Source organism: Mesoplodon mirus (genome assembly GCF_964341445.2).
Source record: "Mesoplodon mirus genome assembly, chromosome: 4".
NCBI classification, from domain to species: domain Eukaryota; kingdom Metazoa; phylum Chordata; class Mammalia; order Artiodactyla; family Ziphiidae; genus Mesoplodon; species Mesoplodon mirus.
The window spans coordinates 119,983,818-120,006,929 of record NC_138979.1 but is presented as its reverse complement, the minus strand read 5'-3'; the positions used below and the strand labels follow the sequence as shown (position 1 = coordinate 120,006,929).

At 36.2% G+C, this 23,112-nt stretch overlaps 1 protein-coding gene and 1 pseudogene across 2 annotated transcripts in view; both read left to right on the top strand.

Annotated features, from left to right (window-relative positions):
* The window catches only part of PRKD1 (protein kinase D1), a 344,329-nt gene that overhangs the window by 287,914 nt on the left and 33,303 nt on the right, over positions 1–23,112 (top strand). Inside the window, exons 7-13 of the mRNA XM_082618918.1 lie at positions 1,757–1,961; positions 6,119–6,242; positions 7,781–7,858; positions 10,817–11,096; positions 12,113–12,165; positions 14,668–14,740; positions 17,199–17,305. Coding sequence (XP_082475044.1) covers positions 1,757–1,961; positions 6,119–6,242; positions 7,781–7,858; positions 10,817–11,096; positions 12,113–12,165; positions 14,668–14,740; positions 17,199–17,305 — 920 coding nt within the window. The remainder of the gene's footprint in view (positions 1–1,756; positions 1,962–6,118; positions 6,243–7,780; positions 7,859–10,816; positions 11,097–12,112; positions 12,166–14,667; positions 14,741–17,198; positions 17,306–23,112) is intronic.
* Positions 8,943–9,804, top strand: LOC309803040 (thioredoxin reductase-like selenoprotein T; annotated as a pseudogene). Its single transcript has one exon. The product of its transcript is annotated as a thioredoxin reductase-like selenoprotein T (transcript).

Here is a 23,112-nt window from a genome sequence, read left to right as displayed (position 1 = left end):
TAAGGCATGTGTCAGTTAGGACTTAGCAGGATTTTTTTACTTTTAATTTTTCCATTCAGATACTCATGACCCAGACCAAAGTAAATTACGGCCTCTGTCCTACTTTACTGTAAAAAAGCACCCATCATTGCGTTGTGATAAAGATCAGAGATTTCCTTGATTTTTACATGGTGAACCAGCTAGTACTGAAAACTTGGGTATCCAGGATTTCTTCCCCAGCTCTCTTATTTTTCTACACCTATTCTACTTCATTCAGAAACGTAGAAATTGTTGGAATGCCTCCCAGTTATAGCTATCAGTCTCGTGCTCCATCCTTTTCATTCCCAGCATTGAGACAGAAGTTAACTTTTCTTCCCTGTCTGTCAAGGAAGGGAAGAATCACAGAAATTGACCTACCGGGAAATAGTTACAACTTTCTTCCTCCACCCACTTACTATTCTCATTATGTATGTGCTTGTTAACCTGCATCTTTAATAATAATAAAAGGAACTTTAATTTAGACAATTAAAAACTACATATCCTTTTCTATATTGGGGAATATTCCTTTGGGAAAACTTTAATTGTATAAATTAAGATTGAAGGAATTCTAAGAAAAACGCTATGTCCTAAAGGAACAGCTCTCATTTTCTTCCCTCGTAGAATTCCTGATGGATTCTGACCAAAATATTTGACTTAGTGTCCCAGGCTGACTTTTTCCATAGATAGTAGACTGTGTTATATTTTCAGTCTGTTATCAGTTTGCTGATTCCTCTGGGAAGAAAACTGGTGATGAAAGACCAGAGAAACAGGTTGAGTATTTCTGTTGCTAAAATCCTGAAGAACAAGTGATTATGTATGTTCTCCAACTTTCTTCTCTAGAAGGAGAAGAGAAAGCTCTCTAGGAAAACATTCCCATAGTAGTTTCTGGCTTCAAGATGCAGAATTAGTTGCCAAAATCAAAAGCTTGGCTATCTTCCCACTTTCTGTGGCATATGGTATTGATTTTGTTCAGGCCCAGGAAATGTCAATGTGTACTTGATAACTAGAACCAAAGGGAAACAGTGTAGTTTATGTTATGTTGATTAATTTGAAATTGCATTTTTCCATACAGTCAGAAAAATCTGGAAAAATGTGCATTTTCCAAGCTTGGCAGGCTAGGGTCTCTGATCAATCTGTTTTCTAACTTTAAAGTAAGTACTTTGCCTTAGTAAGTAATTATAATTTACTACATTACCATCAGCTATATAATGACAGGATTCAGTATTACTTCGAATATCAAATATCTTAGGCTTATGTGACCATATATTAGAATCCATGATTTTAAAAGTTACTGGAATATCAAGAATCAGTGACCTTGAGTGTTCTTGCATGTCAAAGTTTCCCACATCCTCCCATGTATTTCTTTTTCCCACCAGGGCTGTACTACTGAAATAAGATTCGTATCCTCTTCACTGGTGCCTGGTATCATTTTGCTTCCTAGCACTTTGTTTCTGTCTCACTCTTGACTTCCTTCCAAGGCTTCCCATGACTTTTCATGCTTTTAGGCTTAGGGGCACAAAAAACGAGCATCTGCTCGTAAAATTATATATTCATCCTCTCATTCATTCAGGTGACTATGAACTAAAATTTAAAAGGAAAGTGAAAGAAAAGAAAAATTCTTCACATAACTATATTTTTAGGGCTTCCAGTTGATTTGCTTTAGGATTGCCTAACTTTCTCTTAAGTCCTGGCTCCAGGATTCCAGGCTTATCTTCATGGGCGCAAAACAATTTTTTAGATTTGCTTAGCCCTGGGGCAGAGTCTGATGTAGTCATGGAAGAAGGGAGCGATGACAATGACAGTGAAAGAAACAGTGGGCTCATGGATGACATGGAAGAGGCAATGGTCCAAGATGCTGAGATGGTCATGGCAGAGTGCCAGAACGACAGTGGGGAGATGCAGGATCCAGACCCAGACCACGAGGACTCCAACAGAACCATCAGGTAAGGGCTGCAACCCCAGCCTTGGTCAAACAGGGGAACCCCAAGTGGTATGTACTTTTTAAAGCTCTGTGATATTTTAATCTGTTATAGAAGAAACTTAAAGTGTGCATTCACAGGCATACCTCGTTTTATTGCCTTATTGCACTTCACAGGTATTCCATTTTTTTTTACATATTGAAGGTTTGTGGCAACCTAGGGTAGTGCTCGTCTATCAGTGCCATTTTTTCCACAGCATTTGCTCACTTTGTGTCTCTCTGTCACATTTTGGTAATTCTTACAAGATTTCAAACTTTATTCCTTATTATTATATTAGTTAGAGTAATCTGTGTTTAGCAGTCTTTGAGGTTACTATTGTAATTGTTTTGGGACACCACAAACCATGCCAGTATAATACAGTATACTTAATCGATAAATGGTGTGTGTGTTCTGACTGCCCCACCAACCAGCCGTTCTCCAGTCTCTCTCCACTTCCTCAGGCCTCTCTATTCCCTGAGATACAACAGTATTGAAATTAGGCCAGTTAATAACCCTACAATGGCCTCTCAGTGTTTAAGTGAAAGGAAGAGTCACACGTCTCTCACTTTAAATAAAAAGCTGGCAGTAACTACGATTAGTGAGGAAAGCATGTCGAAAGCTGAGATGGGCCAAAAGCTAGGCCTCTTGAGCTAAACAGTCAGCCAAGTTGTCAATGCAAAGTAAAAGTTCTTCATAGAATTAAAAGTGCTACTTTAGCAAACACATGAATAATAAGAAAGCAAAACAACATTATTGCTGAAGGAAAAAGTTTCAGTGGTCTTGATAGAAGGTCAAACCAGCCACAACATTCCCTTAAGGCAAAGCCTAATCCAGACCAAGATCCTAACTCTTTTCAATTCTGTGAAAGCTGAGGAAGGTGAGGAAGCTGCAGGACAAAAGTTTGAAGCTAGTAGAGATTGATTCACAAGGTGTTTAAGGAAATAAGCCATCTCCATAGCATAAAAGTACAAGGTGGGGAAGCATTAAGTGCTGATATAGAAGCTTCAGCAAGTTACCAGAAGATCTAGCTAAATAATAAATGAGGATGGCTACACTAAACATCACATTTGCAATGTAGATGAAACAGCCTTATATTGGAAGACAGTGCCATCTAGGACTTTCACAGCTAGAGAGAAGATGATGCCTGGCTTCAAAGCTTCAAAGAACAGGCTGACTCTGCAACTGGTAACTTTTAAGTTGAAACCAATGCTCATTTACCATTCTGAAAATCTTAGGGCCCTTAAGAATTATGCCAAATCCACTCTACTTATGCTCTGTAGATGGAATAACAAAGCCTGGATGACAGCATATCTGTTTACAACATAGTTTACTGAATATTTTAAGCCCACTGTTGAGACTTATTGCTCAGAAAAAAATATTCCTTTCAAAATGCTACTGCTCACTGACAATGCACCTGGTCACCCAAGAGCTCTGACAGAGATGGACAATGAGATTCATGTTGTTTTCATGCCTGCTAATACAACATCCATTTTGCAGCCCATGGATCAAGGAGTCATTTCAACTTTCACGTCTTATTATTTTAGAGATACATTTTGTAAGGTTATCACTGCCATAGATAGATGGCTGTTCTTCTGATGGATCTGGGCAAAGTCAACTGAAAACCTTCTGGAAAGGATTCACCATTCTAGATGCCATTAAGAACATTCATGATTAATGGGAAGAGGTCAAAATATCAACATTAACAGGAGTTTGGAAGAAGTTGTTTCCAAACCTCATGGATGACTTTGAGTGGTTCAAGACTGCAGTGGAGAAAGTAACTGCTGAGGTGATGGAAATAGCATGAGAACTAAAATTAGAAGTGGAGTCTGAAGATGTGACTGCAATGTCATGATAAAACTTTAAGGGTTGAGCAGAGGAAGTGGTTTCCTGAGATGGAATCTACTCCTGGTGAAGATTCTGTGAAGTTTGTTGAAATGACAACAAAGGATTTAGGATATTACATACATTTAGTTGATAAAGCAGTAGCAGAGTTCGAGAGGATTGACACCAATTTTGAAAGAAGTTCTGTGGATAAAATGCTATAAAACAGCATTGCGTGCTACAGAGAATCATTCATGAAAGGAAGAGTCAATTGATGCTGCAGACTTTATTGTTGTCCTATTTTAAGATATTGCCACAGTCATACCAGCCTTCAGCCAACACCATCTGCATCAGTCCACAGCCATCAACAACAAGGCAAGACTCTCCACCAGCAAAAAAATTATATCTCCCCTGAAGGCTGAGGTGATGGTTAGCATTTTTTAAAGCAATAAACTAATTTCTAATTAAGGTAGATACATTGGTTTTTTTAAGCATAATGCTATTACACACTTAGTAGACCATGGTATAGTATAAACATAACTTATATATATACTGGGAAACCAAAAAATTCATGTGACTCGCTTTATTGCCATATTTGCTTTATCTCTGTGATCTGGAACCAAACCTGCAATATCTCTGAGGTATGTCTATAATTTGTTTATAAATGAGCTGTGTACTATGGAGGAGACTCCTAACTTTGGAATTAAGAGGTCGGGATTCACTTGGAGAAATGTAGTTTGCATCCTTTCCTGGTATTGCCTCATTCTTTGACCCATTTTCTTTTGCATGTGAAGGTTACACGTATGTGCAAATCACAAATTTACTACTAAGTTAATATTTATTCAAAGCTCATTGTGTAAGGGTAAGGTGGGACAAAGTGAGAGCATGGCATGGACATATATACACTACCAAATGTAAAATAGATAGCTAGTGGGAAGCAGCCGCATAGCACAGGGAGATCAGCTCGGTGCTTTGTGACCACCTAGAGGGGTGGGATAGGGAGGGTGGGAGGGAGATGCAAGAGGGAGGAGATAAGGGGATATATGTATATATGTATAGCTGATTCACTTTGTTATAAAGCAGAAACTAACACACCATTGTAAAGCAATTATACTTCAATAAAGACATTAAAAAAAAAACTCATTGTGTGCACATACAGAGGTCAGGGATCAACCTCAGCAGACACCATCTATTTTTATAGCTGGCCCCTATTACAAATATCACATACGTCTGGACTTTACTGTTCTTGATTTATTTCAGAAGTGTGTGGAGTTTCATATTTGTCATCTAATTATCTGTACTTTTTGATTTGTAGGTGATCCCCTTTTTTATATTAGTGGTCAGCACACTATGGCCGAATCAGGCTGCTGCCTGTTTTGTAATAAAGTTTTATTGGAACATAGCCAGGCCCATTCATAGCTATGGCTATGGCTGCTTTTGCACCACAATGACAAAGTTAAGTATTCTGCAAAGCCTGAAATATGTATTACCTGGCTCTTTACAAAAATAGTTTCCAAACCTCTGATTTATGTTATAAAGTGTATTCAGACTTTTGTGTCCATTTTACAAATACCATATTCACTGACTGACTGAAATTGTTCATGAGAGGAGAGCAATAAAATAATTGGATTTTATTCTATTCAATAGCATGAGAAATATTTTTTAAATACTGGCAAATATTAGTCTTATGACCCCACTGTCTTTCAAAGGTGTACATTTCTTCAGTATCAAAAGATTGGTGTGGGCAGGGGGGCCTGTGGTTGGGGGCAGTGAAGGAGAGAGGAAGACACAGAGACAGGAAAGACAGAGAAAGAAAGACACGAAGGATGGGCATAATTCCATGAGCAATAGTTGTTTAAAAGACAGTTTCAACAGCAGATTCTAATTTTTGTGAAATTATCCAGAGAGAGACTGAAATTCACAGTAACTGATATTATCTCTAAATGATTAATATTATGGCTGTAATATGTAGCAAGCAAATAAGCATTTATGTGTGATTCTGAATACTGTGGCCTCAGTACACTAAAACTGTAATCTACCCCATGTTCACCCCAAAACTGAGCACCATGCAGTTCAGCCTGAAAACAGAGGTGCTTATTATCCTCCCTCGGAATTGTTAAGGTGTACATATAAAGCGCCTATCACTCTTCAGAGTCATCCAGATTCTGAACTATGGTACTCTGGCAGTACCGTTCAGTAAAAATGGGATATGAAATTTTTTTTTGACTTTCACTTTGAAATAGCTGAAATAAGGTTTTATGCAGGAAAAGAAGATCTGTATCTAAAAACATTTCTTCCCTAAAATATTTTGACTTTTCAAGTCCATCAACAAGCAACAATATCCCACTCATGAGAGTAGTGCAGTCTGTCAAACACACGAAGAGGAAAAGCAGCACGGTGATGAAAGAAGGGTGGATGGTCCACTACACCAGCAAGGACACACTGGTAAGATCCACAGCAAGAAATTTTCTCTTGTCTTGTGAGCTTTAATTAGAGGAGCTGCTGATGCCCTGTCAAGACTGTGGGATGTCTGGGTTACCAGGAGCAAACCTCAGTGCAGGCAGGGCACCGGACTGGGGGAGCACGTTCACAGTCTCTGAGTGTCCCAAGTAGTTGAGCTAACAACTGAGTTAGAGAAAAGTGTAGACAGCAATCTCAGGGAAACAAACTCATTTCCCTCCATTACTTGAGATGCTTTCCAAAGAACTTGAATGTCTTGCCTGTCATTTTACAGGCTTGCTTTCAGAGCACTCCTCTGTGATTCAGGTTTTTTTTTTTTAAAGCACTGCATTTTAGGAAGAGAAGAAACAATGATAACTATTATATATTTCTTAGATCCTTAGGTGTTCACTTAAAAAACTGACCTATTCAGAAATACAGGAATCCTATAATTTATTAGATAAAAGACAACACATTTTAATTTTTTCATATAGTCTGAGTAGTTCATTACTTCTTATTTTCCTAATAGTTGATGAATGAGTTTGTGCATGTGTGTAAGAGAGAAAGAAATTTGAGTATGTTTCAGTTAAGCTAATTGACATTTAGTGCTAAGCTTCTTTCTCAGCTATTGGTAGTGTTTTCCTCATCACCCCCTAGCTATAGGATTCCTATCATTTCTTTAGATAAATGGACATCTATAACCTAATCGCTCTAGCTATAATCTCAGCCTTCTCTTCTGGAGGGAGATTTACATGACTTACTGTAGGACTCAACTGAATACTATACAGTCCTTCCTAGACATGGTAAAATATTTGAGGCACATTTAGTGTATTTGACTGGTCTAAGATAGGTTGTGGAAGAGACCAAGAATAGTATTAGGGCGTTTTGGTCTAAAAAGAAGAAACACATACACACATACAGACACACAAGGACCTGATCACCAAATCATAGAAGTTTAGATCTGCAGTGAGCTTAAGAGAGAATCTAGTTATTGATGCACTCTCCTGATGTTGTTAAGTTGATGCCATGGAGTCAACCTTGCCATCCTACAGAACATCCTTTAGTTCTGCTGTAACAGTCAGAGCTCTTCCATCTCTAATGGAAGCCAGAATACCTGGCTGGATCAGCATGGAATGCCTTATGTTCTAAAATAATAAGAATATATAAATATTATATCTCCTATTTAGCCTTTGTATCTTATTACAGCTACAAATCCACTTTTAGCTCTTCAAGCCATCAAATAAATTTTAAAATGGAGTTTTCTATTTACTATACATGCAGTAAGTGCCAGGCACTGCTTGGGTGCTAATACATCATCTCCTTTATTATTCATAACTCTCGGATGTAGACACAGAAACTCACCACACATTTGCTGAGTAGTCACCTTCTAGAGTCTTGAAATTGAGTGTTAGTCTTCCTAGTCCAAGGCCCATGCACTTTCCACCATCGAATCTTATGTCCCCAGTGGGAAAATGTTTTGATTTTTATCTATCTTGGATATTTTTTAAGTTTTTAAAAGGTACTAAATCCAACTTCTGTTTCAGCGGAAACGGCACTATTGGAGATTGGATAGCAAATGTATTACCCTCTTTCAAAATGATACAGGAAGCAGGTACTACAAGGTAAGGGTGGCTCTTTCCTTGACTGAAGTTTCACACCCCCTCTTTCTTTCTCATGGGAATGTAGAGTATCAGAAATACAAAATACATCCAACAGACATGACTCTTTTGGAGCTTGCTCCAAGGGATATTTTTTCTTCTCTGTAGTTTACACATTTGGGGGGAATCAGGTTGTGACCCCCTGTTAGTCATCTGTGAATTTCAGATATCCCTGTGGAATGCTTCTGGCCCCATGTGATGGTGGGGCAGGAGGGGGAGGGGGAGAGAAGAAGCTTAACTGACTATTTTAGCAGAGATGTGTTTTAACTGAAAAATTCAAGGTCACAGAAGATTAGCGAAAAGTAAATTCCTAAAATCTGTTCTATCCAACTTTCTTTGTTTTGTTTTGCATCTGTAGCCTTGCAGTACATCACTGGGGGTTAAGAAACATTATATGATTTCTCCATGTATTGTCAATATTCACAAGGAACACTTTCCCCTAGAAAAAAGTTTGTCAGCTATTTTCATTCTGTCTCTCTACATGAAATAATACAGGTGTTGCATAACGTTATCACCCAGTAAAACACGGTTCCAAAAGAAATTCATACTGAAGACAGTATATACTTGCTCCTTCAAGATTAATGCAGGCTCAGGCATAGTTGGTGTCATTCTCCATGGCCCCTTTACACAGATCTAACAGAAAAAGGAGACCTCGTTAACTTTTCAATTAAAAAATTGTTTTAAAAGTTATTATTTCTTAGTCACTCTATACCTCCTGGAACACAATGTGGTGATCAATTTTTTTAGTATCTATATTTTCTTTTTTTTTTTTTTTTTTTTTTTTTTTTTTGTGGTACGTGGGCCTCTCACTGTTGTGGCCCCTCCCGTTGCGGAGCGCAGGCTCCGGACGCACAGGCTCAGCGGCCATGGCTCACGGGCCCAGCCGCTCCGCGGCATATGGGATCCTCCCAGACCGGGGCACGAACCCGCGTCCCCTGCATCGGCAGGCGGATTCTCAACCACTGCGCCACCAGGGAAGCCCTATATTTTCTTAAAAGCAACTACTTTTAGAGTCTGAGGGCGGCCGAAATGGCTGGCTTGTTTTAAGATGAGGCTTCTGCTACTTCTCCTGGTGGCGGCGTCGGTGGTGGTCCAGAGCGATGCCTTGGCCAACCTGGGCGGCATGCCTGGCAAGAGATTAAAGATGCAGTACGCCACGGGGCCGCTGCTCAAGTTCGAGATTTGTGTTTTCTGAGGTTATAGGTGGGTGTTTTAGGAGTACACGCGGGTTGTTAGCCAGCGGTACCCAGGCATCCTCATTGAAGGAGAGAATTACCTCCCTCAACCAATATATAGACACATAGCATCTTTCCTGTCGGTCTTCAAGCTAGCCTATTAATTAGGCTTAATAATTGTTGGCAAGGATCCTTTTGCTTTGTTTGGCATGCAAGCTCCTAGCATCTGGCAGTGAGGCCAAGAAAATAAGGTCTATGCATGCATGATGGTCTTCTTCTTGAGCAACATGATTGAGAACCAGTGTATGTTAACAGGTGCATTTGAGATAACTTTGAATGATGTACCTGTGTGGTCTAAGCTGGAATCTGGTCACCTTCCATCCATGCAGCAGCTTGTTCAAATTCTTGACAATGAAATGAAGCTCAGTGTGCATATGGATTCAATCCCACACCATCGATCATAGCCCCACCTATCAGCACTGAATGCTCTTCTACATTAAGGGATTTTTGCAAGAGCAGCATGACTGACATTATGAAGCCCTGTACTGAAGACAGCAAGCTGTTAGCACAGACCAGCTGCTTTCTTGGCAGGCTCGTTGTACCTCTTGGAAAATCTCAATGCAAGGCAGTTTTTCAGTGCTGGCACATTTTGGAATTCTGCATATTCGTGGAGTGCAATAATACTGTATAGTTTTTTTTTTCTTCCCCAAGTCCACTCAGCTAATAGTTTATTTTAAAAATGCAGACATAACTACTTGTACTTCTTTTTCTCTCGGTCATATTTGAAAAAGTAGAAAACTGAGTTGCAATTCGATTTTTTTTTTCAAAGATGTCTATTAAGTCTTGTGATTTTATATTGAATTTTCCTTTTTTATAGTTTAAAATTGATCTTTTCAGGACTAGAGCTGAAGTTCCCAAGTACTTTATAAGAGTTTATCAGACATCTCTAATTTGGTCATGTCCAATTTATATAGTTTTCAAAATACTGCAGATTGTGAACAGCACATTATATAAGATTATGGGGGGAAATCCTATATCCAGAGTACTGTACAAATTTGTGTATGTGTGTGTGTGCGCATATGGGATTACCAGAGAGCTACTAAAAGACCAACCACTTTTTAAATCCTGTTAATGTAGTTCAAGTGTCCTGCCTTCACCGTCAATTTAATGAGTTGATTAACTGGGCTTTTATACTTAACTCAATAAAAAACTAAGCAGATGTAAGTTAAAAACAAAACAAAACAAACAAAAAGCAACTACTTTTAAAACCACTCTCTGTGGTTTTTCTCATTAAAACTATTCATGTGGCTATATTATTATATTAACATCTATCAAATCAAATTATATGATTCATTCAGTGCCTTAAAGAATAGTTGAAATTTAAAAACAGCTGCACATACCCAAATGCATTTCAAAAGGGTCGTGATTTTACCTCACCATTATAAAAATTATCATTTACATTGTAAGTCTTAGATTTTGATGCAGGTTCAAAATTATTATTCTTATTCATACTTATTCTTACCACATGAACTAGTAAAAAAGTCACTTGAATTTTTCTGTAGAAAGGAGATGATCAATTTTCCCCTTCTAAAGGTATTTTTGTATTCTTCTTAGTAATATTCTGTGTCTTATGAAACCATTTGATGGCTGATTGTAATGCCATTTCTCACATGTCCCTGGCATGAATTTTATTTGAAAGTTTACATAGTTTTGATAAACTGCGTTTAACACACTCTTTCTTCCACAGGAAATTCCTTTATCAGAAATTTTATCTCTGGAACAAGCAAAACCATCAGCTTTAATCCCTAGCGGGGCCAATCCTCACTGTTTTGAGATCACTACAGCAAATGTCGTGTATTATGTGGGAGAAAATGTGGTCAATCCCTCCAGCCCACCACCAAGTAGCAGTGTCCTCACCAGCGGCATTGGTGCAGACGTGGCCAGGATGTGGGAGATGGCGATCCGGCATGCCCTCATGCCCGTTATTCCCAAGGGTTCCTCCGTGGGTTCAGGAACCAATGTGCACAGTGAGTCTGCTAGTTTTCTGACTATCTTTAGAACATAGGTCTCCAAATAAAAGCTGCTGCTACACATACTAAGATATCTCATTCATTAAATGATCCTATTTTATTTTTCATTTTACATTAAAATTTTGAACAAATGCATGTCAACCCAATATATTAGGCAATAGCAGAAACCTAGAGCTGTTGGTCATAAAAGAAGAAGTAATCTAGTCAGCTTGAGCTTGACTTGGAATGCCAGTCATGCCATTTGCAAATGTGAGTTAACATGTGTCCTCAAAACCACCTAATATGCTATTCTGGGCAGGATGCTTAGTGGGCAGAGTACCTGGAAACTCTTGATCATTTTATCCCAGGAAGAAATCTCTGTTCATTGTAGAATGAGATAAATTTTACCAAAATGCAAACAGGATCAAGTATTGAGGATGAATTTGTAAAAGATATTTTAGAGGAGTATCTATTTAAAATGCAACTTAAAATCTTATAATGGCTGTTAATAATGAAGCCTATGGCAAAAAGCCCTCTGTTTTCACATCACAGTGTGTTATCTGATGATCTATCACAACTTTTCAATTGATCTCTACAACCAATGTACATATTAATAGGATATATATGCCTAGTTGGGTGCTAAGCATTTTATGTGAGGTCTCTATTTTAATGCCTAAAATAACCCCAATAGGTGGATGTTAATGATTAGCCTGTTTTACAGGTGAGGGAATCAGGCCCTAGAGACATTAAGTTGTCTCAGCATGTACCAGAGTTACGAAATGGCACACCAGTATTTGAACCCAAGTCTTTACGACTCCTAACTCTAAACTGACAAAATATTATTTTTCAAAGCCAAGTACAGAGTCAATCTGTAACTGTAAAAGGAAAGAAACATTCTAACAGACATTTTTCTAGAAAAGTCTAATTATTGTGGTTTTAAAACAGCCCTGCAGCTTTATTAATAAGCATGTATTTACTTGTTTTGATATTATCTCTCTTACTTATTTTGTGTATTTTTTAACATGTATTTCCAGGAGATATTTCTGTGAGTATTTCAGTATCAAATTGCCAGATTCAAGAAAATGTGGTGAGTGTGTACCTACTAATATAAAACTTGGTACTGTGATCCTTTATTTGAAAATAAGAGCATCATAAAATACATTTTTATTGATCTGAAATTTTAATTTTTTAGTGTTTTCTAGAAAAATAAAATAGGGTCCTTTTGGATGTTTTTCTTCTATAAAATTTTAGAAACATTACATTGTATCAATTCTCTTAGTGATTTTCTATCATCTGTTCTGCAGTGTGGAAAGTTAAATACCTATTTTTCATCTCAGATAAACAATTATAATGCAATGCCTGATTTTTCACGTTTGCGCATCTTGGTACTGGAATTTTAAATGGTTGATACTATGTAATACCAGATAAAATGGAATAAATTATTTGTGTTGCATGAATAGCTTAAACATGTCCTTATTCTCATTCCTTGATTGCTACCCAGAAGTGCTGTCGTATGACAAGGAGCTGCATATACTCTTACAGTCACTTGTACTTAACAAGGAGACCTCAGAAAGCTGCATAAATCAGATTTTATGGATCCACATTCTAGCACCCTAGTCGGCTGTGCCACATAACTCCATCTTTTCAGCTCAGTTTTTGAAAATTATAGATCATACATATTATGAAATAATTTACACTCTGTCATATGTTTGCTTCTTTTGGTTATACTTTGTCACTGTAGCAAGCAGCCCAAAAGTAATAAGGCCTTTCCTACCTCATCCTGTGACTCGATCTTTCCCTCTATTTTGATTGCTATGCCTGTTACCAAAAGGAAAAAGTCTGTAGCCTTACACTGATCTGAGTCTATTTTTTAAAGAATAAACTCCCTGAAACTCGATTCATCACTAGCATAGCTTTGCAACCTTTGCTAAATTGGCATAAAGTAAACTGAAAACCAAACATGATTGAGAGAATTAGGGAAACTTTGTAATGAAAATTAGACATATTCTTGTTCTGTCAATCACGAGATAGATTTCTAAGACCTGAAGGTTCCTGTTGTTCTTGCTTAGCCAGAGAAGACTTTGGGAAATACTGATCTACCTATAAGCCTCTTGGGAAATTCTAGATTCCTGTGGGGTTCTTCCACCCTGTTTGGCTGAAAATTCTGGGTGGCCATGGAGCTTTCAGAGAAAGATGGAGTAGTAGTTTGGACTCAGAATACTGGAGTAGTATTAATTCATTTTCTTGTCTTCAGACAACCTTGAACTCTGAACCATGGATACTCTGAAGGAATCACAGGATAGAGAGAACTTGTAGTTGTTTTCTGGAGGGAAGGACAAAGGGAAAGGATAGCAATGTATGGAATATGCAGAGGGTAGGATGTGATGTAAAAGGACTTTAATTTTTGGGTTTTTTTAAATTTATTTATTTATTTTTGGCTGCGTTGGGTCTTTGTTGCTGCACGTGGACTTTTCTCTAGTTGTGGCGAGCAGGGGCTGCTTTTCGTTGCAGTGCACGGGCTTTTCATTGCGGTGGCTTCTCTTGTCACAGAGCACGGGCTCTAGGTGTGCGGGCTTCAGTAGTTGTGACACACGGCCTCAGTAGTTGTGGCTCGTGGGCTCTAAAGTGCAGGCTCAGTAGTTGTGGCACATGGGCTTAGTTGCTCCACGGCATGTGGGATCTTCCCGGACCAGGGCTCGAACCCATGTCCCCTGCATTGGCAGGCAGATCCTTAACCAGTGCACCACCAGGGAAGTCCAGGACTTTTATTTTTGAAAGGACAAAGAGTACAAGGGTGGAGGATAGGCAGAAAATTCCATAGGATGTCATAGGAATACTGAAAGTGAAAAAGTATTGCATTGTGCTTTCATGAGTGTGGTCATCAAAATCACAGACTAAGCATAGTCATCTAAAACAGAATGCTTTACTTAGCAATTATTATTTCAAAAAGGAAAGAGTAGACATTTGGAGACTTGTTAACCTCCAGAAGTGGTAAAAGTAGAAGAGTTTGGTTACCTCACAGATGAGAATTTCATCGTGGATTGTCATCTTTTTGTGGTGTCTCTGGCTCACTCACAGTGATTCGGCCCCCTCTTCCTTCAGTTTAAATTCATGTGGATGTGGATGATTGATAAAGAGGCAGCCACAGCATTTTAGCCATAAAGAATGAAATGGTTGGAATCAGGACTCACACAGACATATGCTTGGTGACCATGATTATTTAATGTGAGATTTCTAAATAACCATTGCAATAAGCGAATCACTTTTTGAATACTGACATTATGTATATAAATGACATATAGTTTTCAGTCTTTTTCCTCTCTAATGAAACCTATATAATTGAACATTAGAAAATTTCTGCTGCTTAAGTTTAGAATAGTTGTCCAACATTACAGTATTACATTAAATTGAAGAGTGGGTTTTTAATATTATAGTTATATTGTAGATTTCATCTAGCATTTAAATTTTAATTGTTTATGTTTAAAATCTTTATCAGTGTTAATGATATATTTAATAAAATTATGGAGTTTATTAGGACTAATCTTTTGTTCCACTTCATGTTTGCTTTTCTCTGGACTTGCACCTATAGGACATCAGCACAGTTTATCAGATTTTTCCTGATGAGGTACTAGGTTCTGGGCAGTTTGGAATTGTCTATGGAGGTAGGTTAATTCACTAAGTATTTTTATTAATTTAAAGTTTTAGCATTTTTGTTTAGAAAAGTAATATCTCCAAGAAAAATATAAAAGACTTATATGTAGATACGTTTTTATGTATGTCTCTCTGTGTTTTACCGCTTTAGAAATTTCTCTTGAGGTAGTCACTAAATGGAAATTCAGTACCTTTCTGTTTTGAAAGAGAAATTTTTCTACTACTAAATATCAACAAACTTCTGCTTAAATATTGACAAACTCTATACACTATACTGGTTAAATATTGGTTTATTTAGACAAAATATTGAGAAACAAGGCAGCTGTAATCATAAAGATTCTTTTTCCTCTTAGCATATTTGATCAGAATGCTATAGAAGTCCATTCAAAAATTCTTTAATTCTAACATCTTTAATAATATTATGTATTTTGGTAAGGTTTGCATTTTTTACATTTTTGAAGTAAAATACTGAATTTTTACCTTTTTCTTATTGTCAAGCTATTTGGTAAATTTAGTTAAAGCTTCTGCTGTTTTTGATTCTAGCCAGTTCAATGACATTTTTCAAGTCTTTAAGAAAGATTTAATATCAGTGTTTCACCTGCCCTATAAAATGACATCATAACTTCCATTTCCTTAATATAATCAGTAACAGATTATCTTTTTTTGGTGAGGTTGGGGTGCTCTGAAATAATTACAGTGTCTCACTCAATATTATTTATCATAGTATAATATTGTGCTTTTTATTTAAAAGCTAATTAAATTCTACTCTATTTTAAAAGTAATTTTGATTCTTATAAAATGCACAAATTTTTTTTTGATAGAAAATCTATCAAGTCAGCAACCATTGTGCTTTTTGTTAAGGCATAACAATATAATAGAGGAGACCAAGTACTATACAGAAAATTCTTCTGCAGTGTAATAATTGCATGCAAAAAAATAATGGTATATAAAGCATGGTAAATATACATAACTGCATATAGTGTGGAGGTGAAACAGGGATAAGAAATGAGGTTAGAGAAACCAGCAGGTGCCAGGTAATTTGTAACATCCAACAGTGAAGGAGCAGGCATAGGAAGAGGCCTCCGTAAGCTGGGACAAAGTGAGAGAGTGGCATGGACATATATACACTACCAAACGTAAAATAGATAGCTAGTGGGAAGCAGCCGCATAGCACAGGGAGATCATCAGCTTGGTGCTTTGTGACCACCTAGAGGAGTGGGATAGGGAGGGTGGGAGGGAGACGCAAGAGGGAGGAGATATGGGAACATATGTATATGTATAACTCATTCACTTTGTTATAAAGCAGAAACTAACACACCATTGTAAAGCAATTATACTCCAATAAAGATGTTAAAAAAAAATGTTACGTCTGGATACATATGGGATGAGGCAGATAAGAACAGTCACAGAAGAGAGGTCAGTTGCCATAGTGACAGAAGCATAGAGACAAAAGAAGCTGCAACCTTGAAGACAGTAGATGCAATAAAAGTCTGCATTGGAATAGAGATTGCAGTGAGTCAAAGAGTTAAGAAGTGATGTGAAGAAAGTAGAGAACATGAAAGCAAGACAATAGTTTTGTCAGTTGGGAAGGGAGGTATTCTGGAAGGAGTTGGAAGGAATAGTGAAAGTGGGATGTAGGGGAAAGGAATACTAGATTTACACCAAATGTAGAAATAATGGAATTTCAAGTTAGTTTGTATGTGACCAAAAAAATTAGTAATTAGGTTCATTTTCAAATTCAATTAGCATTCCTATATTCTATACCTTCTCTAATCTAGTAGTGTAGGAGTTAAAAGCTTGAGGGTACCCTGTGATTCCCTAGAAAACTTTCTGTGAGAATTAAATGGGATGTGATGTATGTAAAGGGACTGTCAGGTGATGACAATGATGATGATGATGATAATTCATATTTTTGAGTGTGTATAGTTATCTGGGCACTCCGTGTACTGTACGTATCTTATTACATCTAATTCTCACAACAACCCTACCATTGAAGATGAGGAGCTCAGAAAGCTTAAGTGATTTGCTCAAGATCATGAAGCTAATAAGGGACAGAGCCAAGACTTTTATTCTTTCCATTATAACATACATTCATTTTTTAGGAGTTTAAAATTATACTTTCTTAAGGAGAGGACTTTTGCCCATGGTATGAATATTTTCTATATCAAGTAGCTCAGTATCCTGTTTCTAAAACATATATTTTACAAGAAAATATCAGGCTGTTCATACAAATAGCTTTTAATGTCCTAATTCTTTTGTGTTGTAAATTGTGGCTAATTTTATAGTGCATATTTGATGTAGAAAATGGAGCTAAGAAGTGAAATCTTTATGGATATAAGTCAGTGTTCATCAGAAATGTTATTCAGTAAAGCATTTTTATAATTCCAAAAGATTTTTATAAATTCTGCTATCCTTTAATAGAGATGATATATAATAAGATTATGCTAATATTTCTTTTTTATTTTAAAGGAAAACATCGTAAAACAGGAAGAGATGTAGCTATTAAGATCATTGACAAGTTAAGATTTCCAACAAAACAAGAAAGCCAACTTCGTAATGAGGTTGCAATTCTTCAGGTACTTTTTTGTTTTTTATGTAGGGGCTATAAAATGTCCCCTCAACTTCTGCAAAACAAAGAAAAGTTATCCAAATATCTGTGGCATAGATATTTAGGAACATTTTTAAATAACTGAAAAGGCAGATCAAGCATCAAACTGTAGCCTATGTAGTATCTTTCCTGAGTCTAGGCAGCTTTTTTTTTTTTTCATGTACTTAATTCTAGGTTTTAATGTATTCTTAATTCTCATTAAATGGGTAATGTTTCAGCATTTGCTCATAGTGGGCACGCTGAGACCATTTTGTTTTACATTATCAATGACCTTGCCTTCATAAACATTCCTCCTTTACGCTGTGATAATTATATGAATTGAGTACGTAGCTGTCAGCATATCAGGTAAAAGAGTAATATATGTCCGAGAATCAGATGATCTTGATCTTATTAATGTACTCTTTGTGTCTCACTGTAAGCCTTTTATTTAATATTGAGACTGTTCCTTAACTCTTCTCATTTTTAAAGCCAGTCCCTTTTTAAAGCTAGAATTTGTTAATAAAAGGTATTATGTGATATATATAATTTCTGTAACGATTAAAACTTTTTCTGCAGATCAAAAGGAAATGGAGCAGTTGTTTGCTAAATGTGGTCAACGTAGCTATCTAGTCTAGACAATTTAGACCATTGAAAGTGCTCATTTTTATATAACTTCCAGAATTCTCTCCTTGTCATGCAAGCTGATCATAATTTCTAATTTATAGTTTTATTGAATAATTTTCATTTGAACATTGCTAACAAAGCAAAACAGATTACATTTCTTCATTTATTGTTTCATGTAACTGCCATTTATTGAGTTTATACAATAAAATGTTGAAAAAGATATGATTTCTGCCCTAAAGGAGCTCATGTGTACAGACAACTGAAAATAATTGCTGCTGTACATAAAAAATGACATAAACTTTTCTGGGACTCATATTTTCTAAAGATGATGTTCTTGTGCTTTTGGACAACTAATGTAACACAGAGAACTACCACAGTGTTCTCTGCTTTCTTGGAAGAAGATAACTACAGGTCTTAAGCTGACAATTCATAGATTCATAGCTTAGTGCTTGCTAATCAGATTCTTTTTTTTTTTTTTATTCTTAATTTGGCAACATTGAGCTGCAAATGACATCTTTCCACACTTGGACCTTGCTGTCCTGGTCTCCACCCTCACATAGTGTCCTGAAGGCAGATTCCTTTGCAGCTTGCCACAGTTGGCATAAGGATAAACATTTATCCTTCCTTTCAGGACATAAGAGGAGTTTCGCAGTTAACATGGATGGTTATATCTTTCTACATTTTATTGCAGCTGCAGAGGAAGGTCTAATTTTCTGTGTATAGCCCTTTAATTGGCTTTCCTGAGCCTGTCAACACTTTATCAGCTGCTGACTCTGTAGTAAGGTAGAAAAATAAAATACACCATAAACCGACTCCATCTCCTTTGCAAAAGAGTAGCTGCAATCAACAACTCAGATGCAGTAAACATACATTTGGCAAAAATTTCATTATAATGTGAAAAAAGAGTTTGCTTAGGTTGAAAGTCAAATTCTGCCCCTTGAGCATATGAAGAGTTTGAGCAGCTCTTATATTATGGCCTGAAATCTCAAGAATCCTCATCACTTATCACTCATCCCCATTGTCCCCAACCATATTTCACTTCCTTCATCAAACTCGTATTTATTGAGTACATATCATGAGCTAAGCACTGTTCTAGGCTCAGTGGATACAGTGGGGACAAAAACACACAAGTCCTTCCTGTCACGAGTCTTTAAATTGTATTACTCAGGCTTACTTATAGTCTGATGTTTGCAACATACTTACGTGTAGAATTTTTAATTACAAAACCTGTATAAGGAGTCTTATTAAGGCTTGGCATAAATATATGAGGTTCAGGAGTTCATACTTTATCAAAAGTTGACATTTGTTTCAAACTTGTTCCTCAGAAATTACTCTGACCTATGTTCTCTTTTTCCCATGACACTTATCATCTTCTAGCCTATTACAGAATTTCATTTATTATATTTGCTCTGGGTTTCTTTCCCCATCCCCTACCCCAGCCCCTCCACTGGAATATATACATTTCAGGAGGGTGGATATTGTTGTTTTGTTTACTGCTGTATCCCAAACACCAGAGATTGTTCCTGACAAACATTAGGTATTTAGCAAATATTTGTTGAATGAATGTGGGTTGAATTAAACTTGTACAGAGACATCATCCTGTCACATAAGAAGACATATTGATACATAGTATCCAACCAGGTAGCAAAAGTCCAGACTCTATTTTCTATTAGTGGTTAATTGGTTAGTTAAGAAGGATTGTGTGTGTTTCGTTCTTTGAAATCCCTCATTCCCCTGCTTTATATTTCTTATCAAAAGAAAGAACTCATTTTTTGATCCTGAAAAGACAAAATGGTAATGAGGCAAGAGATAAGGGAAGGGTTCTGACTCACTAAGTGATATGTTCAGGAAAAGTACCATGATTGAAATCAGCTGAATGGTGGGGAAGGTTTTCTTTTACTAATCTTGAGGAACAGAATTCTGTCCCTCTGGATATAAAAGTGATACCCAGAAGCATTTGGTACTCTCTGCCCTGTGGTCTGTAGCTTATGAAAGCTGTTTTCCTGGCTTATGGTTATACCTGGAGTCTGATAAGTTCTGCCCCATCCCATTCCTCTTTCTGATTCTCCAGAGGGGATCAAGCGGGCCAAAATGGCTGATGGGAGAAAATTCCCCTCATGCAGTTCCGTTAGTCCTCTGATTGAATTTTGATTTGTTTCTGTTTTTGTAAAAAAAAAGCACCTTAGCTTATAGAAAACTTCAAAGTTGTATAAATGCAGAATGTGTAAAAAAGTAGACTTCTTTCTTTTTCTATTTCATCTTCTTTACATAACCTATATGAAGGCTTTCCAAGGTCTGATTCAGTCATTGGAAAACCAAGCTCTTTAGATATTTTTGAATAGTTGGAAAATTAAGGCAAGTGTGAATCTTTTGGCATAGTTATCCTTTATATCTTTTCGAGTAGCTATTTTCATTATCTCTAAATGCTTCATTATTATTATTATTATGTTTCAGAAGAATGTTAGTTAATGTAGATGTTAAACTTGGTTCAAAAATTCCTAGAAGATCCTATTTATATTGTTATTTTAAAAGTTGTGTCTTGATTTTTTAAAAGGTAAATTTGAAATTACTGTTTTTTTCTATTCATGTCAACAAAATAAGAATAAAAAGATAGTTTACGATTATTAAGGGTATCACAGAAAACTGACTTTTACGAGGAGATGCAATTACATCTTAGAAGGTTTAGAAACTTAAAATCTAAAATAAGTGATATGGGCATGATATATTTAATATAATTTATCAAAACAGGCTTGTTTGGTCTAAATTAATTTTTATTTTCTAACATAGTATCACAATGCATAAAAAGCTTTAGGATAATACTTAATTGATTTACTATCATTTTTAATTGATTTACTATTATTGAATATAATATATGAATATTATATTCTATTTGATTTGAATATAATTCTATATATTCAATTGATTTACTATTATGAATTTAATTCTAATTGATTTACTATTATTTTTCCTCTTTATCTTAAATATCAACTTATTTATCTAAGGAACAATACTAGAGCTTCTGTTTATGATACAGTATATTAAAGCATTTTGGAATTGTAAAGATGCTGAATGCAAAATGTAGGAAAAAAATATGTAAGAATTTTACAGGCCATCAATTAAGTGTATTCCCTTGCACTTATCTCCTAAAATTCCCCCATCATTCTTATTTCTCTGTTGTGAGGCAGTCCTCTTCCCATTTTAACTTTAAAACAAAATAACAGCAATAACAAACTGTGAGCTCGATATGTCTGCCACCTCTCATAAGTGCAGCACGTTTTATATTGCCACACTTCAGATTTCTGCTCTATGCTACTTTCCATTCTTATTCATAAATTCCTTTCCTTGATTTCCACACCTTTCTTAAAATACAAGGCCCTTTGGTCTTCTACCTCTGCTCAACTATCACCCTTTGGCTATTTTTTAGTCTTTACCCTACTTGACTAGTCTCAGTCCTTCAACAGCGTTGATCATTTGCTCCTTTTTAAATCTCACTCCTCTCTTCATCCCTGCACTTATCAGGCCCCGTTTCACCTTCCCTGCTAGCTCCATCCTTCTTCTTGATCTTCTTCTGTTCATCTAAATGATTTATGCTAATCTGGAACTCATTCCCAGAGTGAGCTCATCCACTTTAAGAGAGTTGTCTGTCATCTCTTCACAGGTCATTCCTTAATTTATCTCTTGAGCTCCGTTCTTTCACAGACACTTCAGTCTCCTGTTTCTGACCTTAGGACATCTCCACTTGGCTGTGCCAGTCTTACCCAAACCAACCAGCCGAAAACCAAACGATTATTCCTAACGTCTTTCCCTGCAAGTTATTCTCTCCCTAATTTTGTCTATTTTGCCATCATTCTTCCAGTTTCTAAGCCTAGTATCCTTTACCTTCAATTAATAAAAATATTATGTCATTCAGCAGTACCCTGAAGCACTTCCTTCCTTGATACAAAGCGATTTACTGGGCCTCTGGGTCATATAACAATGAATGAAATATTTTAGGATGTTTATCATCTATTTGAGCAGATAGATACAAGTAGCTACAAGTCAGGATAGGTGTGGAAATATCGTATACATATAGCTGATTCACTTTGTTATACAGCAGCAACTAACACAAAAATGTATAGCAATTATGCTCCAATAAAGATGTTAAAAAGAAAAGAAGTCATGGATTATGACAGAGGTCAGGGCATTGGAATGAAGGATTACTTCAAAGAGAAATACAGCATTGGTGAAATCTTGAAAGATTCGCAGACTTTTGGTAACCAAAGAAATGTTGGAAAGGGTTATTAGGCTGAGGGGCCACCTTAATAAAATAAATATACTATGAAATGTAAGTAGAAAACTAGATCATTATAAAAGAGTGTCTTTAAACCATTTCATGTGTCCTCAGAAAGAATTCTAGAAACCTTTATTTCTGCTTGTGTATTTTTAAGTTGACAGATAGAACTATTTTGTCAGAAGTTTAAAGAATTTTAATTTTGTACTGTACCAAAAATATTGATATTTGAAAATGAGCTGCTATATAACTTATTTAAATATACTCATTAGAATCTAAATATCAGAAACATTTGATATTTTTTAACAATCATTTTAAAAATACATGCATAGGCTTTTTAAGCAATAGTTTATTTTATAGCATTCCTTGTTTTCTTTGACTACGTTACACTTTTCCCACAGAACTGTATTCCAATGTCATGTATTTTTATACTTAAAAGTCTTTTACTGGTCCCCCTTTCATACTTATTTGCAGTAAACATAAGTATATATTTTTAAATTTCTTGATTACAACACTAAATGTTTAAAGCATTCTCCTGGATGAATTTATCATTACAGTTATTATTAGTAAACCCTTTATCCAGCAAGATAAATATTCTAAAAAATTTGATCTATGTTTGTTAAACATAAAAAAATGAAATGTTGCTGAAAATACATTATTTAATGACATTTAAAAAATTTAGTTCATAAATTGGTGGGTGACTATTACTTATTGTTTGAATTAAACAGAGTTCAGCAACGACTTTATTCGTTTTTCTAAATTGTAGGAGCCCAGCTGTAAGCCCTCCCAAAACAAGACAAAACTATCCCAGTGATTTATCTTCAAAATTCATCCTCTCTCTTTTAATTCTCTCTGTTAATAAATCTATTAAATGCTTCTCTAATTTTGGTGAAAGCATGAAT